General features: G+C 46.2%; 1 protein-coding gene across 3 annotated transcripts in view; it reads right to left on the reverse strand.

Moving 5' to 3' along the window:
- Nucleotides 1-15,070, reverse strand: part of LOC118080882 (laminin subunit beta-1) — a 65,794-nt gene extending 50,724 nt beyond the window's left edge. The window contains exons 1-3 of one of the 3 annotated variants that reach the window (XM_035106867.3): nucleotides 14,881-15,070; nucleotides 9,847-9,901; nucleotides 7,257-7,309 (exon numbers count right to left, since the gene is read on the reverse strand). In XM_035106867.3, coding sequence (XP_034962758.1) covers nucleotides 7,257-7,309; nucleotides 9,847-9,901; nucleotides 14,881-14,962 — 190 coding nt within the window. In that variant the 5' untranslated portion in view covers nucleotides 14,963-15,070. The remainder of the gene's footprint in view (nucleotides 1-7,256; nucleotides 7,310-9,846; nucleotides 9,902-14,880) is intronic. The other 2 variants (XM_035106869.3, XM_035106868.3) reach the window with 2 other exon arrangements.
- Nucleotides 15,071-22,399: the final 7,329 nt, after the last annotated feature.

A 22,399-nucleotide genomic window follows, 5' to 3' on the forward strand; every position in this document is an offset into this window, starting at 1 on the left:
TGCTCTGGTTTTGCCAGAAGCAGCTTAGTCATGCTGGCCACATGACCCGGAAAAACTGTCTGCGGACAAATGTCAGCTCCCTTGGCCAGTAAAGCAAGATGAGCGTCGCAACCCCAGAGTCGTTCGCGACTGGACTTAACTGTCAGGGGTCCTTTACCTTTTTATACCGCTTTAACATTCATGGCTTCCCCCTAAAAAATCCTGGGCTCTGTATTTTAGTTGAGAGTACTGAGGCACAATTCCCAGCACCCTTAATATACAACAGCTCCCAGGGTTCTTTAGGGAAAGCAATGGGTGTTATAGTGGCATAATGGTATGGTATGGTATGTTCTGGGTGTGTCCTAGCTCCGATCCCAAATATTACATTTCAGAAACAAGTTGAGAGAAAGAAGTGGCACCTGTTCATACCATCCTCTTGTGAAGTGTGTGTGTTTGTGTGTGTGTGTGTAAACACTGTCTGTAACACTGCACCCCGAGGACCTGACCTAAATATGTCATGGAAACTTGCAAGTGGTACTTCCACTTTTTGATGGTACCCCCTCTTGTTGCTCACCCAGTCGCATGAAGCAGCACTTGAGTCTGGTGAAATAAGAACCCTTGCCTTCCTTGCTACACCTTCCTCCTCCTCAGCGTCAGCAGAAAGCGTCTGTCACATGCTGAAGCTTTTAATACCAGAGCACAAAGGGTGCTTGTTAGTACTGGCAGAACACGGGGTTGACCTGCCTACGACCCTGTCAGTCTTCGGATCAGAAATTGGGGGGGGGGGAGAGAGAGAGAGAGCAAGGTCTGCATGTGCCAGGATCCTAGCGCTGATGGTAGCGTCAGGAGGACTTTGTCAAAGGAATACTGTTAAGGAGAAAGCGGAAGCAAGCTACGAGTCCCTGATCCGGTCCAAGAGGCTGGGGGGGAGCTCTCCCAGCGGCCAGCGGCGTCTCCTGGGAACGGTCTTGGGAGCAAAAAGCAAAACTAGGTTCACGAAGAAGCTGGATAAATGGATGCTACGATAGCACTTGCATACAGGAACTTTGTAAAGCGGGCCAGCCCTACCATTAGGCAGTCCAATACGATACAAGCAGCACGCAAGGGCACAAGATTCAATCAAGTTTCAATCAAGTATTATTAGTACAAAAAGAAAACAATAAGAGAACCATATACAAGTGCTGACACAGAAGCCAAAACCAAACGTTAAGCAGATAGCATATACAAATAAATACCGAAAGGCAAACCAGTCTTTATGGTCTTTGAGGCTATATAGCGGTCAGCAAAGTGGCAGCAGGTCGAACGAAGTGTCAATGATAGACAGGCTGCCGGCGTTTTTCGCCTGTTTCGCCCATATGACGGGCTTCTTCAGTAGTTTCTCCTTCTGCTTTCAGTTATGTTTAATGCATTCACTGGTGGTATAAACCATATGAAGAAGCCCGTCATATGGGCAAAACAGGCGAAAAACGCCGGCAGCCTGTCTATCATTGACACTTCGTTCGACCTGCTGCCACTTTGCTGACCGCTATATAGCCTCAAAGACCATAAAGACTGGTTTGCCTTTCGGTATTTATTTGTATATGCTATCTGCTTGACGTTTGGTTTTGGCTTCTGTGTCAGCACTTGTATATGGTTCTCTTATTGTTTTCTTTTTGTACTAATAATACTTGATTGAAACTTGATTGAATCTTGTGCCCTTGCGTGCTGCTTGTATTGTATTGGACTTTTGAAGAAATTGGCAGCATTAGCCCATTATTTCAGTTTTTGTTCTACTATTAGGCAGAGCAAGGGATGTGGGATGGGCGGCGGCAGTGCACACTCCCCCTTCAACATTTTCCTTGAGACCCCTTAAACTAGCCTGCCCAGTGCCAATTTTGCTGCCTGCTGCCTTAGGTGTGGCGGAAGCTGTTGTTCTTTTGCCTGTGTTGAAGGAAGGTTCAACTACCAGTCTAACCTGTGTGTACGTATGTCTTCCCTTCAGGCACCAAAATGTCTTGGTAATGTGTAAAGCAGTCCCCCAAGCCAGAGGAGCTCTGGAGAACAGGCCTTTGCCCATTCCCGTGTCAATATACATGGAGGGTAAGGCCACACAAAACGGTCACTAGCCATAGACATCTGGTTTGCTGCTGTGATATCAGGATGGCGGGCGAGGTGGGCCTTTGGCCTGATCCCGCAGGCCTCTCCTTATGTTTATATTCTCATGCACACGTTCTCATGCAGGGTGTGTGGCTGGCCTCCACATGCTCCATATCCGGTTCAGTCCAGCAAGCGCTGCCCCTTCTCCTACCCACAACTCCTGTGAATGATTAACCACAAAATATGGCTGTCCAGCCAAAGGCATGTCTTGGAAGCATTCCAAAGGAGCCTCACCTGGGCACACCGTGTAGCTTATTTCTTTAAAAAGAGACAAGGTGTGTTTGTGTGTGTGTGTGTGTGTGTGTGTGTGTGTGTGTGTATCGGGGTGTGTTTCAAGACTGTCTGCAAGCCACACTTCCTGCCATCGAATGCCTTTCTCCTGGTTCATAGATATGTGTAAATATTAAGCAGGGGAGATTTCTGCTGATAACGACGCTGATGTGTCTCCCGTTTCATTTCTGCACATGAACTTCAGTGCTGAACAGCCTAGTAAAAAAACGCTGTCCACCATGGAGCTAGCTGTGACTAAGGAGGCACTCTGCGCATGTTCAATGACTGCCTTTTCAGTTTATTGCTTTACACGTCCCAGAGTGAAGCTCTGCTAATGACAGCCATTCCTGGGACTAAACAAGAGTATCCTGTTCTTCTGTGCCTCTCTTGAGTGTTATTTGGAAAAGGGGCATATAGATAAACTGGATTATTATGACAAATATTACTGAAGGATACCTCATGATCATGATCTCCTAGACTAGAGAGATATTGGATTGTGAGATAAGATGAGATAAGGTGGGAGATAGATAGATAGATAGATAGATAGATAGATAGATAGATAGATAGATAGATAGATAGATAGACAGACTAGATAGATAGATAGATAGATAGATAGATAGATAGATAGATAGATAGATAGATAGATATCAGGCACATCCAACAGGTAGATTGTGATCTACCGGTAGATCACTGGATGTCTGTGGTAGATCACTGGCTCCCCCCAAAGAAGCTCAACAACCTTGGCTACCCTAAAAATGCTCAACATTTTAGCCCTTCAACCCCCCCAAAAACCAGAGCTTTCCCACCTCAGAAAAGCTCAACAACTCTGACCTGAACCCCTAAAAAATGGGGCTTCCTCCTTCCTAAAAAAATCTCAACAACTTTGACCTGAACCCCTAAAAATGGGGTTTCCTCCTCCCTAAAAAAGCTTAACAATTTGAGCTGAACACACCCCAAAAGGGGGTAGATCACTGCCAGTTTTTAACTCTGTTAGTAGATTGCAGATATAGATGATCAAGGAATCTTGTAGAAGGGCATGACTTAGCCCTGCAACATAGAAAGTGCCCTTGCCACATGTTAACCACAGTCTAACACCATGCATCTGGGATCATGGAAGGTTTGAACCCAAGCTTTTTTTGGAAATTAGTCACTAATCAATAGGAGTTATACCACCATCACTTGCGCATGCACTGGCTTTTGGGAATATTTCTGGGCACAGGTCGCTACAGGGAGGTGCGGAGCGGAGATTGCAGTAGGTAGAAAGTATCTTTTGTTGCCGAGCTGGTGCAGGTTCGGCCTTGCCTTGTTCCTACCAGTCCCTGATGTGTCTCATTCACGACGGGCCTCCGGGTACGACCTGTGCACAGCACGCGTCTAGGCATGCTGCCACACGCAGGCCCTCACCGAAGACTGGCAGAGAGTATGCACACGCCAATCACAGCCAGTCAATAAAGCCTATATGGCACATGGAAAAAATTAGTGTCTCTAGAGAATAAACACACCCTGGCAGGGGTGCCAACTTGAATTCAAAAAATTGGGGGGGGGGCAAGTAAACAGTGTTCGAAACTCCCATTGTTCCAGGCGCATTTTGCGACAGGGAATTTCATTAGCTCGAACGGTTTCTGAGCTCCGGCGCAGTAGTGCACCTAAGATTTCAGATTAAAACAGCAGAGGGGAAGGAAAGGAGGACATTTTTCTGCCTCCCCGCTTCCAGCTACTCTCTGAAGACTGGAGGAGAGACCCTCTTAAGAATATTAGGAGGTGGAGTGGGCAAGGGAAGGACTAGACCATGTGAAAAATGAATACAATGTTTTAGCTGCAGTTCGTTCATTTTCAGCGCCGTATTCTTGTAATATATCAAAAAAGCACACCTAGCCATTCCGTTGTTGCGCCTGTAACCTAGGTTTAAGGTGCCATTTAGCTCCTAGCTTTCATATCTCAACACTGGAAGTAAACCCTGTCTTGCATCATCCATCACATGGCACAGTGCACAAATATTTTATAGGGGTGGCAAAGACCCCTAGGCCACCAAGAATTGGCTCCTGTGCTCCCTGGCTAGTACCATCAAGGCTGTACTTCCCCTATAGGTCTCCACCTACCCCACTGTGAATGGCTTTTGCTTCAGTGTGAGATTTGGGGCCGGGGGGGGGGGTGCAGCAAGTCAGGAAAATCCACTTCCAAGCCTCCCCTCCCAAACTCTTTCTAAATTGTCAACCTGCATGTTATTATATCTATATGAATGGATAAATAAGGCTGTGTATACATTGCCAGCATAAAATGAAGCCAGGTCATTTCTCTCCCTACCTCCCTCCTGCAAACTGGACTGAAGCTGGGTTTTTTTTTGGGGGGGGGGGGAAAGAACATAGCATTTCCTTAAAAACAACAGGAAAGATGTGGATTGTAGTTAGTGTCATGCATCCATTTCATAAACCAGCGTTGGGAGCACACTGGATGCAGCATAAATGGGAGTGTGTACAAATTTTAGTTCTGCCTTGTGTGGTTTTTGGTTTTTCTAAAATTTTATTGCTGTGTTATTTTATATTTTCTTGTAACTTGCTTTGGGTGTTTCTAACAAAGAGGCAGGGTGGTGATGGTGGCTGCGATAATAATGATATTATTATTATTATTATTTTTTATTCATTATTCATATTATTATTATTCATATTATTATTACCCTTTACAGGGCTTTACATACATGGGGCAGAAACACAGAGGTACATAACTGAATATCATTTGCAAGAACTAGATAGAAGAAGAAGAAGAAGAAGAAGAAGAAGAAGAAGAAGAAGAAGAGGAGGAGGAGGAGGAGGAGGAGGAGGAGTTTGGATTTGGTATCCTGCTTTATCACTACCCGAAGGAGTCTCAAAGCTGCTAACATTCTCCTTTTCCTTCCTCCCCCACAACAAACACTCTGTGAGGTGAGTGGGGCTGAGAGACTTCAGAGAAGTGTGACTAGCCCAAGGTCACCCATGTGGAGGAGCAGAGACGCGAACCCGGTTCCCCAGATTACGAGTCTAACACTCTTAACCACTACACCACACAAGCATTTGAAGATGGGTTCACAGACAGTCACCCAGAATGTGGTCACCCACTTTTCTCTGCTTGAATTGCATAGCATGTTATTATTACTTTTGCATGAGTCAGAGTGGGCTGAGGGCTTTTTTCAGGCTGAAGGCTGCATTCCCTGATTGACAGCATTGCAGGAACCACATACCAGTGGTGGCTGGGGCGGGGCCAGAGGAAAAAAGGGACAGGAGCAACAGGAACAACTCTCACCTTTAAAAAATGGGCTACCTTCCAGCCACACAAAAGTCAGAGGGTTCCCCCCCCCCATATACATACACACACTTCTTTCCATCCAAGGAAGCAAGAAACGTGGTACCCGTTCAAAGGCACATTTCAGCCAGGCCAAAACACTCAAGGGAGATGCAGGGCAAGGCTGGTTAAGGGGTATGGCCAGGGCCAGATTTAGGTTTGATGAGGTCCTAAGCTACTGAAGGGAATGGGGCCCTTGATATGTCCAGCTGTCCTCTGTCAACAACAAATTGTCACTGTTTTTTGTGTTGAATATATGCTCTACTATGACTGACAGAGACTCTCTAGGGTCTCAGGTAAACGTCTTTCTCATCACCTGCTACCTAGTTGTTCTAACTTGGAAATGCCAAGCTTTGAACCTAGGACCTTCCACGTGCAAAGCAGGTGGGATCCTGGAATCTTAGAACTCCAGCACTGGAAGGGACCAGAAGGGTCATTTAGTCAAAGCCCCCTGCAATGCAGGAAACTTTTGCCCAACATGGGGCTCGAACCCACAACCCTGAGATTAAAAGTTTAATGCTCTACTGACTGAGCTATCCCAGCTGGCTCAGAGCACACCATGCATTTAGAACACATCCATTGCAAGTTTAGAACACAGAACTTCTCCCAAAGAATATCAGGAACTGTGACCTCCTTGTAGTTCCCAGCACCCGTAACAATCTACAGTTCCTAAAATTCTTTTGTGTTTCAAACCTGCATTGGATGTGCTTTAAATGCATGGCACAGGTATGCCCTTAACTACTCCGCCTGCACCAGAGTCACCCACAGAATTTAGGAATGTAGCACTGCAACTTAAGGAGAAATTGCCCCAGCAAAAATAAAACCTTCTTTATAAGCAAATAAGGAGCAACTAGAAAGCCCTTTACAGTGGTACCTCGCAAGACGAATGCCCTGCAAGACGAATTTTTCGCAAGACGAATGCGTTTTGCGATCTGATGGTGACTTGCAAGACGAATTCGTTTTGCGAAAAATTCGTCTTGCGAATAGCGGTTTCCCATAGGAATGCATTGAAATTTAATTAATGCGTTCCTATGGGCAAAAAAAGAAATTTCCATGCATTCCTATGGGAAACCGCGATTCGCAAGACGAATTTTTCGCAAAACGAATTGACTCGTGGAACAAATTAAATTCGTCTTGCGAGCACCACTGTATTTGGAAATGTCGAACTCTTGTTCAATAGGTAGTCAATGGAACTGAAACCACCTTCAGATTAGCAGGCAACCACGTGTAAAGAGACCGAGGGCTTGCCCACACTTCCGCTTGTCCTGCTGCTCTCCTCCGGGAAAAGCTGATCTTTACTGCCAAATCGCAACAAATATCCATTTGGTTTTCTGAAGAATGACATTTGTTCTGATTCAGTGGCAAAGAGACGTTTTTCCCGGGGAAAGGCGGTGGGGCAAATGGAAAACCACTCAGACCCGTACTTTCCAGGCAAGGGCCAAAGCAGAACTGTGGACAAGCTGTTACACACCCAGGAATAACAACAACAACAACAACAACAACAACAACAACAAGGTCCATCCCCACAGGGATGTGTCCCAAGTCTGAGCACTTACCCCAGAGAAGCAAGTAGAGAAGCAGTGCCATGGGCAGCATGGGAAATTTCAACCTGAAGAGAGAGAGAGAGAAAAGAAAACTGGTAGCTCAACAGGGTCGTCCCCTTTCTCCCTCCCTCAAAAAACATTGTGGGGTATATTACATGCTAGTGGGAAGGACCTCTGAAGGGCTAGGGCTTCATTCATGAGGGGGAAATATCAGGCATACAAATGGCTTGAGCAAGGGTAGGCAACCTAAGGCCCGGGGGCTGGATGCGGCCCAATCGCCTTCTCAATCCAGCCCGCAGAAGGTCTGGGAATCAGCATGTTTTTACATGAGTAGAATGTGTGCTTCTATTTAAAATGCATCTCTGGGTTATTTGTGGGACACAGGAGTTCGTTCAATTTCCCCCCCTTCAAAATATAGTGTGTCCCCCCGAAGGTTGGAGGGACAGTGGACCGGCCCCCTGTTGAAAAAGTTTGCTGACCCCTGGTTTGACCACTGGTTTGCTAGCAAAACTGAATTACCGGGTTGCAAAATGATGCATGTCTAAAAAGTGTGTCACCAGCATGAAAAGTTTGGAAAGCTCTGCTCTATAACCACTACACTACACTGCCTTTGTAGAGTCCTTCTGTTATGGGGCAGCTCTATAAATTAAGTGGGTAAATAAAGATAGGGAAATAAAAATGTCACTTAGAGAAGAGTCTGAAATATTTTCCTTGAAGCTTGAATTTGTTTTATTCTGAATTGTGGAGGTTTTTTGGGATGCTTTAGTGCAGGCACGCCCAACCAGTAGATTGTGATCTACCAGTAGATCCCCAGCTGATCCTGGTAGATCGCTGGATCCTTAGCTATCACGTGGACCAACCCACGGCTGAAAAAGGTTGCTGACCCCTGGGCCTGCGTATAGGATGGGTGGGGTGTTAGGGTATGAGGCACAGAGCCCAGAAGCAGTCCTCCCCCAAGATGGTTCACCTCCAGATGTTTGGAAGTACATCATCCCCAGTACAGGCAGTGTTTGGGGAAGACAGGTGCTGTAGTGTTCAAAACTTCTGGAGGGCACCAACTGGGCTAAGGGTGGCCCAGAGAAATATCTTCTAGAAGGCCTTGAGGCCTGATCCAGGCGGGACAACCTGCCAATCTGGGCCCCATCTGCACTGTAAATCTAAAGCAGTATCATACTGCTTTAAACAGTCATGGCTTCCCCCACAAAGAATCCTGGGAACTGTGGCTTGTCAAGGGCGCTTCTGAGAGTTGTCAATCCCTCTTCTCAGGAAATTATTGTTAATGTGAGAGGAATTCCCAGGATTCTTTGGGGGAAGCCATGACCACTTAAAGTGATGTTATGGTGCTTTAAATGTGTGGTGCAGATGGGGGCTAAGTTTTTGTGTGGCTGTTTCCTCTCCAACCCCCAAGTTCAGAGTAATTCGCTGCTGGTCGACATGTGATTTTAAAATGTGTACATAAAGACACCTGCAAATTGTGTCATGTGGCCTTGTTTGTTTGTGCCCTCAGGGGAACAAATTCAGCAGGAATTTTACGTGTGAGAAGTAGAAGAGTTTGCAGGGATGGGCTGAGCAGAAGAAGAAGTGGCCAAAGGAAAAAAGGCAGGTGTGTGTGTGTGTGTGTGTGTGTGTGTGTGTGTGTGTGTGTGTGTGCAGGTGTTGAGGAAAGAGAAATCATGTGAGAAGAAGATTGGATCATGAGGAGACAACTGAAGAGTAAGGACGCATACGTAGAATTTAAAACATCAAGAATCCTGGGAACTGTAGTTTGTTAGAGGTGCTGAGAACCGAAGCTCTGTGAGGGATAAACCACCGTTCTCAGGAGGGGAATGCCATGTGCTTTCAATATATGATGTATCCACAGTTGTGAGGACTTAAAGGGGGGGCAGCTGCAAGTTGTCCCTCTAGACCAGGCATCCCCAAACTGCGGCCCTCCAGATGTTTTGGCCTACAACTCCCATGATCCCTAGATAACAGGACCAGTGGTCAGGGATTATGGGAATTGTAGTCCAAAACATCTGGAGGGCCGAAGTTTGGGGATGCCTGCTCTAGACCCATGGTTCCCAACATGGGGCACATGCCCCACGGTGGGGCAATTTGATTTTTTTTTGGGGGGGGGGCAATTCGAGAATGAGTTATTAACAGTGAATGGCCTTTTAGGCTTCCTCCGCGTGAATAGGAGTTCACTTTTTGAATAATAAGAACTATACGTCGCAGGGAGGGGGGCACCAGGATTTTAGATATGCTTAGGAGGGACATGGCCAAGGACAAAGTTGGGAAACAGTCTAGACACAAACCCCGCCACTTCCATCTCCAAAATTCCCTGCAGCTCGTGGGGAAAAAAGACACTCCAGAACTCTACATAGCGGGCAGTTCCAAATTTCCACCACACACACAAACACACCCTTTCAAGTTATGTAGAAAGCACATAGCCGTCACATCTGCGACACCCTCGACAGCAGAAACCTCGCTCCTCCTGCCCTGGAGGCAGATTTGATCGGGGGGGGGGGTGTTAATATTGTTCAAGCGGACACAGCTGCCCCCATCCTCCCGGCAGAGCCAGCTTCCTGGAGCTGCTCCTCAGAGATGCCCTTATAATACTCACCTCGAGGCTGGGCCTGCCCTGGCCTCTTCAGGTGTTCCTGCTGCTGCATCTGCTGCTGCAAATAAGGGGCACCGGAGATTTGGGGAGCGAGAAGCCGGGTCAATGTCTTCCGCTCTCCCTCGCTCACCCCGACCCAGCAGCCACCCACAGCCCTGCAAGAAAGTCCGCTCCTAACCCCCGTCGACCAGGAGTCCCGAGTCTGCCGCTGTCCAAGCCGCCGTGAGAACTCCGGCCGTGCGAACTTAACTGGCGATGGGTAAAAATAACCCGGCTCTCCCCCCAACCCCTCCTCTCTCAGTGTGGGCAAGCGGGGCTGGAGACTGATTTTTATTCAAATGGAGCCGGGACTCTGAAAGGGACTAACGGTCTCTAAGCTACGGGAATGTCACAGCCTATTCTTTCTGCTCCACAGCACACACACAGCCTGCCCTGCTACAAGCACAGGCCCTGTGCTGGAAGGGGTGAAAAGGGCTGGAGGATTCTTGCTCGGGGGGACGGACCGAAATACAAGCCCCCTGTCCAGCCTCGCCTGCCTTGGGGAGATGGTTGTCTGGGAGGTGAAAGCTAGATATAGGAGCTTGCACACACACACCATACATCCCTCCGCAAAAAAAATACACACCACAAAAACTGTGGTTTACCCTTTAGAGAACTACAGTTCCCAGTGCCCTTAACAAAACACGGTTCCCAGGGTTCTTGGAGTAGGTGGATGTGCTTTAAATGTTTGGTGTATACGTAGCTTTAGTCTAAAATCTGACTTTTTCTGTGGCCCACAGCATTCTGGGCGAGGGTTTGGTCTCTCACTGCACCTGCAAATTACCAGAGCTCTGCAGAGGGAAACGTGCAGGTATCAGGAGTGGCTAGAATTGTGCCCATTGCTCAGGGCCGTCTCAAGCACGTCGGACGCCCAGGCGCCGTGGTGCGGAGATCGCTCCGGCGCCCCCGCCCTGCTCCGTTTCTTTCCGGGGCTGGTGGGCAGGTGCAAGACATGGTTTCCGTGGCTGGTGGGCGGGTGCAAGCATGGTTTCCGCGCGGCTCCGCCACGCGGCGCCACCCTGCCGGGCCAGGGCCCTAGCGCCCCGCGCCACCCAGACTACCCCTAGAGCCGGCCCTGACATTGCTTATTTCTGCTCCAGTCTGCTCAGCGTAAGAATGAGGGTCAAACTTGATTCGGTTTGCATTTAAAGGAGAACCTGCTTCATTTGCAGTTTCCAAAACAATTCACGAACTGAAACAATGTTCGCCTCTGAAATTCGTACGTCTCCAAATTTTGCAGCTGTCTAGCCAAGGAATACACGGGGGGTGGGGAATGCATGGACTGGGGCAACATGTGGATAAAAATGCATCCATACAAAATGAGGGGGAATTGCTTTGCAAAAATGGCACGATTTTATCAGGATAAATTTGCACTCGGATGCCAATGAATTTTCCCGGCGACCTTTAAAAACAAAACAGCAAAGCGTTTTGCAGAACTGAGCTTAAGGCTGGAAAAAATGAGGAAATGAGAGAAACGAAGGTTGACAGATTTACCCATCCCTAGTTCGTAGAGAAGCTCACTGCCCCTTGAATGGCATGCTAAACAAGATCAGCACCCCAGATTGCCGGTCCCCTGGCTGGGACAAGAGTTCATGGCCTGGTGGCCAAGGGAGCCCATAGCAGCCCCTGCCGAGAAAAGAAAGCTGAGCACACAGCTCTGGCTTGGGGACAAAGGAGGTGGCCAAGCCCATGCCTTGCCCAGCCACAGTCCGTTCCCAGGGAGCCTGGCAGCAGCCAGGCAGGAATGCACTTGTTGTGTCTTGCACCAGGCTTTCTCATAAAAGCACCAAGAATAGCTTATCCTCTCCCGTTCTAAGCAACTCTCCCTGCCCAGCCTCCCTTCGGCTTTGATGGGATGCTTCCCTTTCACAGAGGGGGCAGGGTGGGAAACAGCCAGTGGCTCCCACCCACCCCCCTTACGCCACGGCCTTCATCAATGGCTTCTCCAGGCAGAAAGCAGAGCTATTCCTGAAGCTGGGCTTTTTAAATATATATTCCCCGTTGGCACTGGGTTGCCAGGGGGGGTTCCTCCTGCTCTGCACAGAGGATGGGGAGTATAAAGCCTGCAATGGGGGCAAAACGCCAGAGAGCCAGAAAGCATAGCCTCCCCTGAAGACAAAAACAGGGGTTTGGCAATGAGCACCGAGAGCAGGCTAAGCCATTGTGTGGGCTATGCATTTCCACCAGGTGAGAGCATACCTGGGGATCAGGTTGCCAGCTGTATCATCATGTGCTCCACCAGCAGAAATTAAATGGATAGGCCTTCTTTAGGTGTAGCAACAGGATTATCCCCCCGCTTAATGAAACAGAAACTCTGCCAGCAATTACGTGGTTGTTGTTTAGTAGTTTAGTCGTGTCCGACTCTTTGTGAGCCCATGGACCAGAGCACGCCAGGCACTCCTGCCTTCCACTGCCACACCTATGAGAGGGGTCTCAGTTCCTTTTATCTTTTCATTAGTTGTTGCTGCTCAGCTGTGAAGATGTGCAAGCAGCCTAGTCTCCCTGTCCTGTTGGGCTTCCCTAATAATAATAATAATAATAATAATAATAATAATAATAATAATTTATTATTTATACCCCGCCCATCTGGCTGGGTTTCCCCAGCCACTCCAACAAAATACACACGTCCTGATCAACTCAATCATGGGCGTACCAAAATTATTAGGGTACACTGAGCCGGGTATCTTGATAGCTGAGACATGCTGAATACCGTACAGCAGACACTGCATTTTTACATTTCTCCCCCCCAAACAGAGTGTATCCCACTAGCTAGATAATGGGAAATTTATACCAGAGAAGTCTGGTGTTTGGTTCTGTCCTACAAACAGGAGACTCCAAGTATATGGTTAACGTATTTCCAGGCCCCACAAGACAACTGAAATTTCATTCCACACATAGCACAAGACATTCGGGCTGCTAGACTAGGGACTACACTAGACTAGACTAGCCCACACTGCCTAGAAAGCATGAGTCTGAGAGGTTTTCCATTGGCCCTTGCCACTTGCCCCAGGAAAACCTGCTCTTTAGTGCTGAACTGGAGCAAACATCCATCCGCAGGAAATCCCAATTGACGATTGCTCCAATTTAGTGAGTGGTAAAGTTCAGGACAAGCAGAAGTATGGATGAGCCCCCTAAGTTCAACTCTTCATCCTCTCAACCCAGTGTAAAAAAAATCAAATGGCTTCATAGACAAAAGACATGAAAAGCCAAAGGGCAGAGGGGCATCTCCCTTTTATAACCCACAGCCCAAATTGTCAGATCTGGGTTGTAGAGCCAGAGATTTCATGTAATCCCAGTCAAGAAGCCCACCTCAAAGCAGGAGGCTGTGCATGTTTTTGCACTACAAAAAGAATCTTGAGCCAACAGAAATGAAATTCAGTGACTCCCATCAATTATACAAATTAAACATAATTGCCCTACGCTTTGAACTGTGTTAAATAGGCTCAGAATGCAACTAATGAAAACTGTAGTTTTAAAAGGGTTTTTTATTTTTAAAACTATGATCTGAGACTTTGTCCTTGTAGCAGTGGCTTTGTGAAGAATATGCCACATTATCATCATCATCATCACCACCATCATCATAATTTGCCCTGTCTTCTCTGTGATTGCAACTAAACATGTTAGATCCAACTCAAGGGAAAAGTCATAGAATCATAGAATCATAGAGTTGGAAGAGACCACAAGGGCCATCCAGTCCAACCCCCTGCCAAGCAGGAAACACCATCAAAGCATTCTTGACATATGCCTGTCAAGCCTCTGCTTAAAGACCTCCAAAGAAGGAGACTCCACCACACTCCTTGGTAGCAAATTTCACTGCCGAACAGCTCTTACTATCAGGAAGTTCTTCCTAAGTTCTTCCTAACTCAACTGGTGTGAGTTGCAAGAACTGACTTTCTGTTGTCCTCTTGTGATAGAGTGACTCTTTTAGCAGTGACAAGATTTGCTTTGGCAGCTTCGAAAAGTCTTTTTTTCACCTTTACTTTTTCATAATGTGATGAACAATATATATATATAGAGAGAGAGAGAGAGAGAGAGAGAGAGAGAGAGAGAGAGAGAGAGAGAGAGAGAGAGAGAGAGCATTTTTGGTGTGTGATTATTGTTAATGATTGCTTTCTTATTTTCTGTTGTGACCAATGTCTGAAACAATAAAAGAGTGGCCTCTATCTGCTTATTTTGCATAATTTATTCTTTGAGCCGCAGGCAATGGAAAAGAACTATGTAGACTCCTCACACCGCAACTTTTGACAACTGAAAATTTGAGCAGGCACCGCCCAAACACTTGCAAGTCTAACTTCATTGCCTTGAGGGCTAGAAACTTGCTGCTTAAAAAAGCACACAAAAAAACTGAAAGCTGAGTTAAAGTGTTGAATTGCATGCCAATTTCCAGTTATCGCTGGAACCCTGCATTGTTCTAAAAGAACAGCCTGGTACTTGACTAGGATCCTTACTCTTAATAAGTCCTGAGGGCAAAGTTTAGCTAGAAACACACAGACACACACAACACACAACACACACATCTTCCACAGAGCACTAATTCTCCCTCCCCACTTTTTGGGGCGAAGAACCAACAACCACCTTCTACCATTAAACATGCCAGAATAGAATCATCCCAATTATAGCAAGTGGGTTTTTGTTTTTTGTTTTTGTGTGTGTCAAACTCAGCTCTTGAGGTCCTCCAAGCAGCTTAGCTGAGCAGAAATCTCAGGATCCAGCTGCATAAATCGCTTCTCACCCTTTGGCCTATGCTAAGAAAACAGATGGTTTGCAAATAAGCTCCTTTTTTTGCATTCAGTCAGTCACCTTCCAGCCACCCTCCCCGTTACAAAAATAAAATAAAATAACTAGATGCCCTCTGCACCCACCCCTCCTTGCCTGGCAGCAGACGGCTGTCTGTTGGGCTTAGAGTGGAGAAGGAAGCCCGGAGCTTTGCTTGTCAATTTGCCAGGCCCGGGGAACAACTGGGAGAGAGGCAGGGAGAGCGAAGGGACCGACTCCTACCTGTTAATGTGTCCCTGCTGTGGTTCTGGGCCTTGGCCACGCAGCTGGTGGAGTGCTGCACCCCTGGCCAGTTTGGGCACATGGGCAGCCCGCACACAAACTCTCCGTGCTCAGTTTCGTTCTCTCTCTTTCTCACACATACACACACACACACACCTCAAGAGCTGGGCTGTGCTTCCCTGGAGAAAGCTCTGAGGCAGCTCCTCCTCCCTTCGTGCAGTGCCAGGCGATGGGAGGGAGGGAGGGGAGGGCTCAGCCCTGCTTTTTGCAGCTCAGCCAAGGTAAGGCAACGGGCCAGGTGGAGTCGCTCCCCTCCCAGGTAGGGAGTGGCGTCGTGCCACACAGAAGTATGAGGTGACCTAAGCGAGCGAGGCCAGGCCAGGCTGCTGTAGTCACTGCAGGGAACTCTGCTGGGAGGCAGGTGTGCAGGTGTCTGAGCTGAACTGGGCTCCATGGTGGGCTTGCCCAGCATCCTAAAACAGCGACTTTGCTTAACAACGCAACAGATATGAAGAGCGGAGCAGGTAGGGCTCATAGGCTGAGCTCATGCCCTGCTTGCAGGCTTCACATGTGCATCTCCCCCCCCCCCATTGTTCTGCCCGGACACTGAGGTCCAGCGCCGAGGGCCTTCTGGCGGTTCCCTCGCTACGAGAAGCCAGGTTACAGGGAACCAGGCAGAGGGCCTTCTCGGTAGTGGCACCAGCCCTGTGGAACACCCTCCCACCAGAGGTCAAAGAGAACAACAATTACCAGACCTTTAGAAGGCATCTCAAGGCAGCCCTGTTTAGGGAAGCTTTTAATGTTTGATGGATTTCTGTATTTTAATATTTTGTTGGAAGCCACCCAGAGTGACTGGGGGAACCCGGCCAGATGGGCAGGGTATAAATAATAATAATAATAATAATAATAATAATAATCTGGTTTAACAGGACAGTTTCTCTGGCTGGGAAATGGGCCCCAAACGGTTGGCAACCTCTGACCTACACACAAACATATTATAGACCAGCCTTTCTCAACCTTGGGTCCTCAGATGTTGTCGGACTACAACTCCCATCATCCCAAGGTAGTAGGACCAGCGGTCAGGGATGATGGGAGTTGTAGTCCGACAATCTTCAGGATTCCCCCAGGTCATCGAGAAAGCCTGTCCACTCGTACACTGGATGTGTGTTGTGAAGCTGAGGTACAATTATCCGGTTACAGGCAATTGCTGCAAAAGCAATTTGGAAACCTGTAACAATTTCCACCGGGCGAGGGCATGTATTGAACCTGGGGCTTTCTGGAGATGCCAGGGACCTTCTTGCATACAAAGCGTCTGCTCTGCCGCTGAGATGCAGCTCTCCCCTGTATGAGGAAGGCGTTCTTTGCTACTGTACTGCCAGGAGAGTTTCTTTCTTTACATAACTCACAATGATTAAAGCTGACAAACGGCGGCTGCCACATTCATCATGTAACAGCTCCAAGAAGGTCCAGCCCAGGATATTTGGTTGCCTGGGGTCAGAGACAAGATGGTGCCCGTCCCACAATTCCATGTACGAAACCAGCTTGGCTGGCAACTGACTCCGAAGGCAGCGGGTTAGCTTGGTGGCGACAGGAACAGGCCACAAAGAGCCAGTGTGAACTGACTTATGCAAATCGAGTCCATTTAAATCAGCAAGAGAAAAGGCTGGTTTTCACAAACCATTAAATAAATAAGATTAAATGAACTATTTAAATCAGGTTCCCCACTGATATATTTTCACGTGTTACCTAGGCAATGGTGCAGCTATGGCCAGAAAATCAGGTTAAGAGTCGCAGGGACACAACTCCTTTTAACGTCAAGGTCAATGTGTTCCCTTGGGGGAAATCTTGAGGGACGGGTCACACATGCCACAAATGGTTGGGTCCAAAGACAAAAAAAATGGCCACCATCTTATTCTGTCTCTTCTGCCAACCCCTTCTCTCTCGGCGTGGTTTTCCACTCCTCTTCCCTGTGTGACAATTTGTGTGAAAGGGACCTCTTCCCCCCCCCCACTAGGGCCCATCTATCCTATATATTCAAAGCGGTATCGTGATACTTTAAACAAGCATGGGGTCCCTCAAAGTTTCCTGGGAACTGAAGTTTGTTAAGGGTGCTGAGAAACTCTCCCCCATTCCCCTCAGAGGCCAACGATCCTCAAAAACAGCTCAACAACAATTTTCTCTTCCCAAGGAACTCTGGGAATTGTTGTGTTTTAACTTGTCACGTGACCCATCTTGAGACCTAAAGGGAAAGGGTAGATAATAAATCAAATCAATAATATTTAATACAAATAGCAATATTCGAAGTGAAATGCTCACACACCCCACTAGGTCTCATCTCAGGCTGCAGACACGCAATACATTCGAAGCATATTTAAAGCACACACCCTCCAAAGACTCCTGGGAACTGTAGTTTACCCCTCACACAGAACTACAATTCCTAGCACCCTTAAACTACAGTTCCCAAGGTTCTTCCAGGAGGGGGATGTGCTTTAAATGTGTGGTTTTTACACAGGCCCAGACTGCGCATATCTCCTTTCATAGGAATGCGCTACAGCTCTGAGCTACTCATTTTATGCAGCATTAAAAAAAAAAACACCTTCCATGTATACTGAAATTGAGAGTTACTGATAAAAAATATCTTGCAGAAGGGGTAGCTCTGTTAAGCCTCTTGCCGCAAAAACACCACCTTATCAACTAACATATTTGTGGCATAAGATTTCATGGCCCACCCCCTATATCTGATGAAACCTTATGCCGCAATGAAACTGGTAGCCTTTAAGGCGCCAGCCACAACTTCCTTTCTTGACTTTGCTCAAAAACAACATGTTTACCTCGGAGGTCAAGCATGACAGCGACTTTTTAAGGGCCACCGTAAGCAGTATGTCTCCAAAAGGATTGTAAAGGTAAAGGTACCCCTGACCATTAGGGCCAGTTGTGACCGACTCTGGGGTTGCGGCACTCATCTCACGTTATTGGCCAAGGGAGCTGGCGTACAGCTTCCAGGTCATGTGGCCAGCACGACTAAGCCTCTTCTTGAGAACCAGAGCAGCACATGGAAACATCGTTTACCTTCCCGCTGTAGCAGTACCTATTTATCTACTTGCACTTTGATGTGCTTTCAAACTGCTAGGTTGGCAGGATTGTAGTGAGACATATAACTTGGAACATATGTACTTTTGCACAAAATGCAACTCTCTCCATGCAAAGGTGAGCAAGCGAGAGTCCAAACATGTTCACAGGCTGGAAACGTAGTGGTTGTTGTGACATGGGGTTCGTGATTTCAGCTCTCTTGACATAATATGCTGGAGACAGCTCTCTAGTAACACTTCTTTATTAAAGCAAACAAGACTGAGCTCTGAGGAGAGGAAAGCTACATTTATAGGGACGGAGGACTAGCTAGAAAGGGATACATTTTGGAGGGAACAATATCAGGCAATCACAGTGATGCCTTTTGGAGGAAACCAATAAGACAGAGGATCCAAATACAGCAGCTTAAATGAACCAATAGTAGTTGTACCTTCTGGAACCAAAAGACAGTTACTTTACCCTAATGCAAATACAGACAATAGTAATACAGATATAAAATCTTTTGACTCAATGCACAACACCGGTGAAGCAGGTTAGGTGGCTCAGCTTCCAGAGAGCCCCCTTGAGGAATGGCATGGAACTGCATCTGCCTTTCTTGCATACTTAAATGTCAAAGGTCACCCTTGTCTGTATTTCATCAATAAAATTGATCAAAATTCCGCAGCTGGAAAAATACAAATTTTCATATCAGAAAGACTGGAAGACGTTTGGCTTTTAACCGTGGCAGCTCTGGAGGAACCTCAATCTGCTTCATTTGAAAATGTTATTCGTCCTTCAAGACCCAGATTGCAAATTCCGTTGGGTTTTTTTTTGTAAAGGAAAGGGGGAGAAGAGAAAAATGTATAGCGGGAAATGGATTGGTGACGTCTCCAATTTTTCCTCTGCAACCATGAGAGCTAATCAATGCTTTAAAACAAAAACAAAAACCCCTGAGATTCTCGTGATAATATAAGCAAAGTACTGTGCTTCAGCAACAAAACCTGAAGACTCAGAGGGCAGTTCCAGTAGTTAATTTCAAAGTTTAACTATGTAACTTACTCCCAGAAGACGTGGTGGTGGCCACCAACTTGGATGGCTTTGGGAATTAGACAAATTCAACAGAAGACAAGGGGCTCTCAGTGGCTACTATGACCAACCAAAGTCTTCCTTTGACAGCCTCTCATCAGAACGGAAATCCAGGTGAACAATTCCTGGTTCTCAGCCTTAGCTTTGGTGCTTCTGTTTATTGACTTTCAAACCATAGTCATCATAAGTACCCAGCTCCTATTCATTTGGGCAGCCCCCTCCCCCCTCCCTGGGGTTACTTGCCACCTTCCTGCCCTGAGGGAAGGCAGCAATGAAGAAGTCATAGAATCATAGAATCATAGAGTTGGAAGAGACCACAAGGGCCATCCAGTCCAACCCCCTGCCAAGCAGGAAACACCATCAAAGCATTCTTGACATATGCCTGTCAAGCCTCTGCTTAAAGACCTCCAAAGAAGGAGACTCCACCACACTCCTTGGCAGCAAATTCCACTGCCGAACAGCTCTTACTGTCAGGAAGTTCTTCCTAATGTTTAGGTGGAATCTTCTTTCTTGAATTTTGAATCCATTGCTCCGTGTTCGCTTCTCTGGAGCAGCAGAAAACAATCTTTCTCCCTCCTCCATATGACATCCTTTTATGTATTTGAACATGGCTATCATATCACCCCTTAACCTTCTCTTCTCCAGGCTAAACATTCCCAGCTCCCTAAGCCGTTCCTCATAAGGCATCGTTTCCAGGCCTTTGACCATTTTGGTTGCCCTCTTCTGGACACGTTCCAGCTTGTCAGTATCCTTCTTGAACTGTGGTGCCCAGAACTGGACACAGTACTCCAGGTGAGGTCTGACCAGAGCAGAATACAGTGGTACTATTACTTCCCTAGATCTAGATGCTATACTCCTATTGATGCAGCCCAGAATTGCATTGGCTTTTTTAGCTGCTGCATCACACTGCTGACTCATGTCAAGTCTGGGGAAGGGAGCTTGCGCTGTCAGCTCCTGAACCTGATCAGAGAATTACTTTGCGGCATACTTCACAATTGGGTTTCTTGGCAGAAAGGGGACATATAAAGGCAACTGGGTAAATAGAAGTGTGCATGCACACAAAAGCTCATACCAACTTAAGTTGGTCTCTAAGGTGCTACTGGAAGGAATTTTTCTATTTTATTTTTATTTGGATAAATAATGAATGCATTAAACCTGCTTCCCCCCCCAAAAAAAATCAGACTTTATTTGCAATGAGGGAAAAACGACTGGGAAATGCCCTTGCTTGATGCATCTCCCTGGCTGCAAACAAGTGAGAACGAATGCTCAATGAATGGCCCACATCATTTAACCATCCTGCAACCTTGTGCAAACAAACCAGGGGGAATGCTCAGTAAACAGGTCATCCGGAAGCAGCCACAGCCTATTCAAAATCTTCACCAGGCAGCCTTAATAATAATAATAAATTAATAATAAATTTTTATTTATACCCCGCCCTCCCCAGTCAAAACCGGGCTCAGGGCGGCTCACCCCAATAAAATTACAATAAAACATAAAAAGCAATTGATTAAAATACAGTATTAAAATTTAAAATGCAGCCTGATTTTAAGCCACCTTGTTGGTGGCTCGGCCCCAGACCCTGCAATATCCAGCTGGCAAGAATCAGAAGCTGGTGTTCAGAACTGCTGGTGCCTGTTTTTCTCCAGACAGGTCATCTGCTTTCTCCTGTGCTGTTGCCTGCCAGTCCACAAACTGCGGGTGCATGGGCTTTGCAGTCTGTGGAATGTGGAATGCCAATGAGAAACACAATGACCTTCCCTCGGATAATTCTCTGTGCACTCCCGAACACAGAAAGTAAACAGATGTGGGAAAGGCCAAGGATTTTGCAGCTATGAAGGAGGAGGCATTTTGGCAGGTGGAGTGCGTTGTGTTGCAGCGCTGGAAGAGAGCGAGAGAAGAAGCTGCTGCAAAAAAACCCACCACTTTAAAATTACAGGTAGGTAGCCGTGTTGGTCTGAGTCGAAGCAAAATAAAAAAATTCCTTCAGTAGCACCTTAAAGACCAACTAAGTTTATATTTTGGTATGAGCTTTCGTGTGCATTCACACTTACATTTTGGTATGAGCTTTCGTGTGCATGTGTGTATCTGAAGAAGTGTGCATGCACACGAAAGCTCATACCAAAATATAAACTTAGTTGGTCTTTAAGGTGCTACTGAAGGAATTTTTTTATTTTTCCACTTTAAAATGTTCAGAAAGGCCTGTCCTACTTCAACATTTGACTGCCCTAGAAGCTTCAAAAGAAGTTGATGTCTTCTGCATCTAAGAAGCCTGCTGTGGTTCCTATTCTTTTCTTTTGGACTCCATTCTGTGACGCCTGCCTATCAGTTTTCTTTCGTAGAGTCCTGATTAAGCGGCTGCATTAATCGCTCCCACTGTCACGGCCCCTGCAGATTGTACCAGGCAGATGTTGAGGCTGTAATGAGCCATTGTCTGCAGAATGAGAAACTCTGTAAGATCCAGAGTCCTTGAATTCGTAGGCAACATCTTGGAAACACGGTTTCATTGTTTGTATGCTAATGTTCTACGAGAAAAGCTGCTGCCGCTCAATGCTTCTGCACCAGAAGGCTGAAATTCCTCAATTGGGCAAAAAGATGTCAAAGACTCCTAATAGGAAATGTTCTATTAAATGAGATTATATACACAGCTAACCAAAAGATTTGCTTTTGGAAAGAGTTAAAGCTGGATTTTTGTTAAAGTTTTTTGTGAGAGATCCCACAGGAATCTGGGATCCAGCATGCAGAACTGTCGTCTACAATCAATCCCAACATAGATTTCATTTCCAAATATCTGAAAGTCACTTTGGGACTTTCTTAGTTGTGGGACGTAATGAATAAATTTAGTAAAACTAAGATATATTATTGTTGTTGTTATTATTATTATTATTATTATTATTATTGTTATTATTATTTATAACAAGAGCCCAGGGTGGCAAACAGATGCACAATTTAAAAGCAAAAACATTCTAAATCAGTTAAAACATCATTACAAAAACCAATTACAATTAAAATTACCTGAAAGCAGTTTTGGTTTAAAGCATTCTAAAACACCTTCAGTTAAAAACATTATTCCATCTGATGATCATGATGTTTCCAGCAACAGTATTCTTCAGTTCCCAAATGCTTGGGTAAGACTCCTCTAAAAATTAATGAAAAATTATGGAAGACTGAGATAAAATTTTACAGCATGTGTGGCGATCAAAGAAAATTATATGGAAATGATGTATAGATGGTATCTAACTCCAGTAAAATTAGCAAAGATGTATAAAAATAAAGAAAGTAAGTGTTGGAAATGTAAATCAGCAAGACATTTTTGCATATGGGATGGGATTGTAAAATTGTAATGAAATATTGGGAAGTCATAGAATCA

Source organism: Zootoca vivipara, chromosome 2, assembly GCF_965207765.1.
Source record: "Zootoca vivipara chromosome 2, rZooViv2.hap1.1, whole genome shotgun sequence".
Classification (NCBI taxonomy): domain Eukaryota; kingdom Metazoa; phylum Chordata; class Lepidosauria; order Squamata; family Lacertidae; genus Zootoca; species Zootoca vivipara.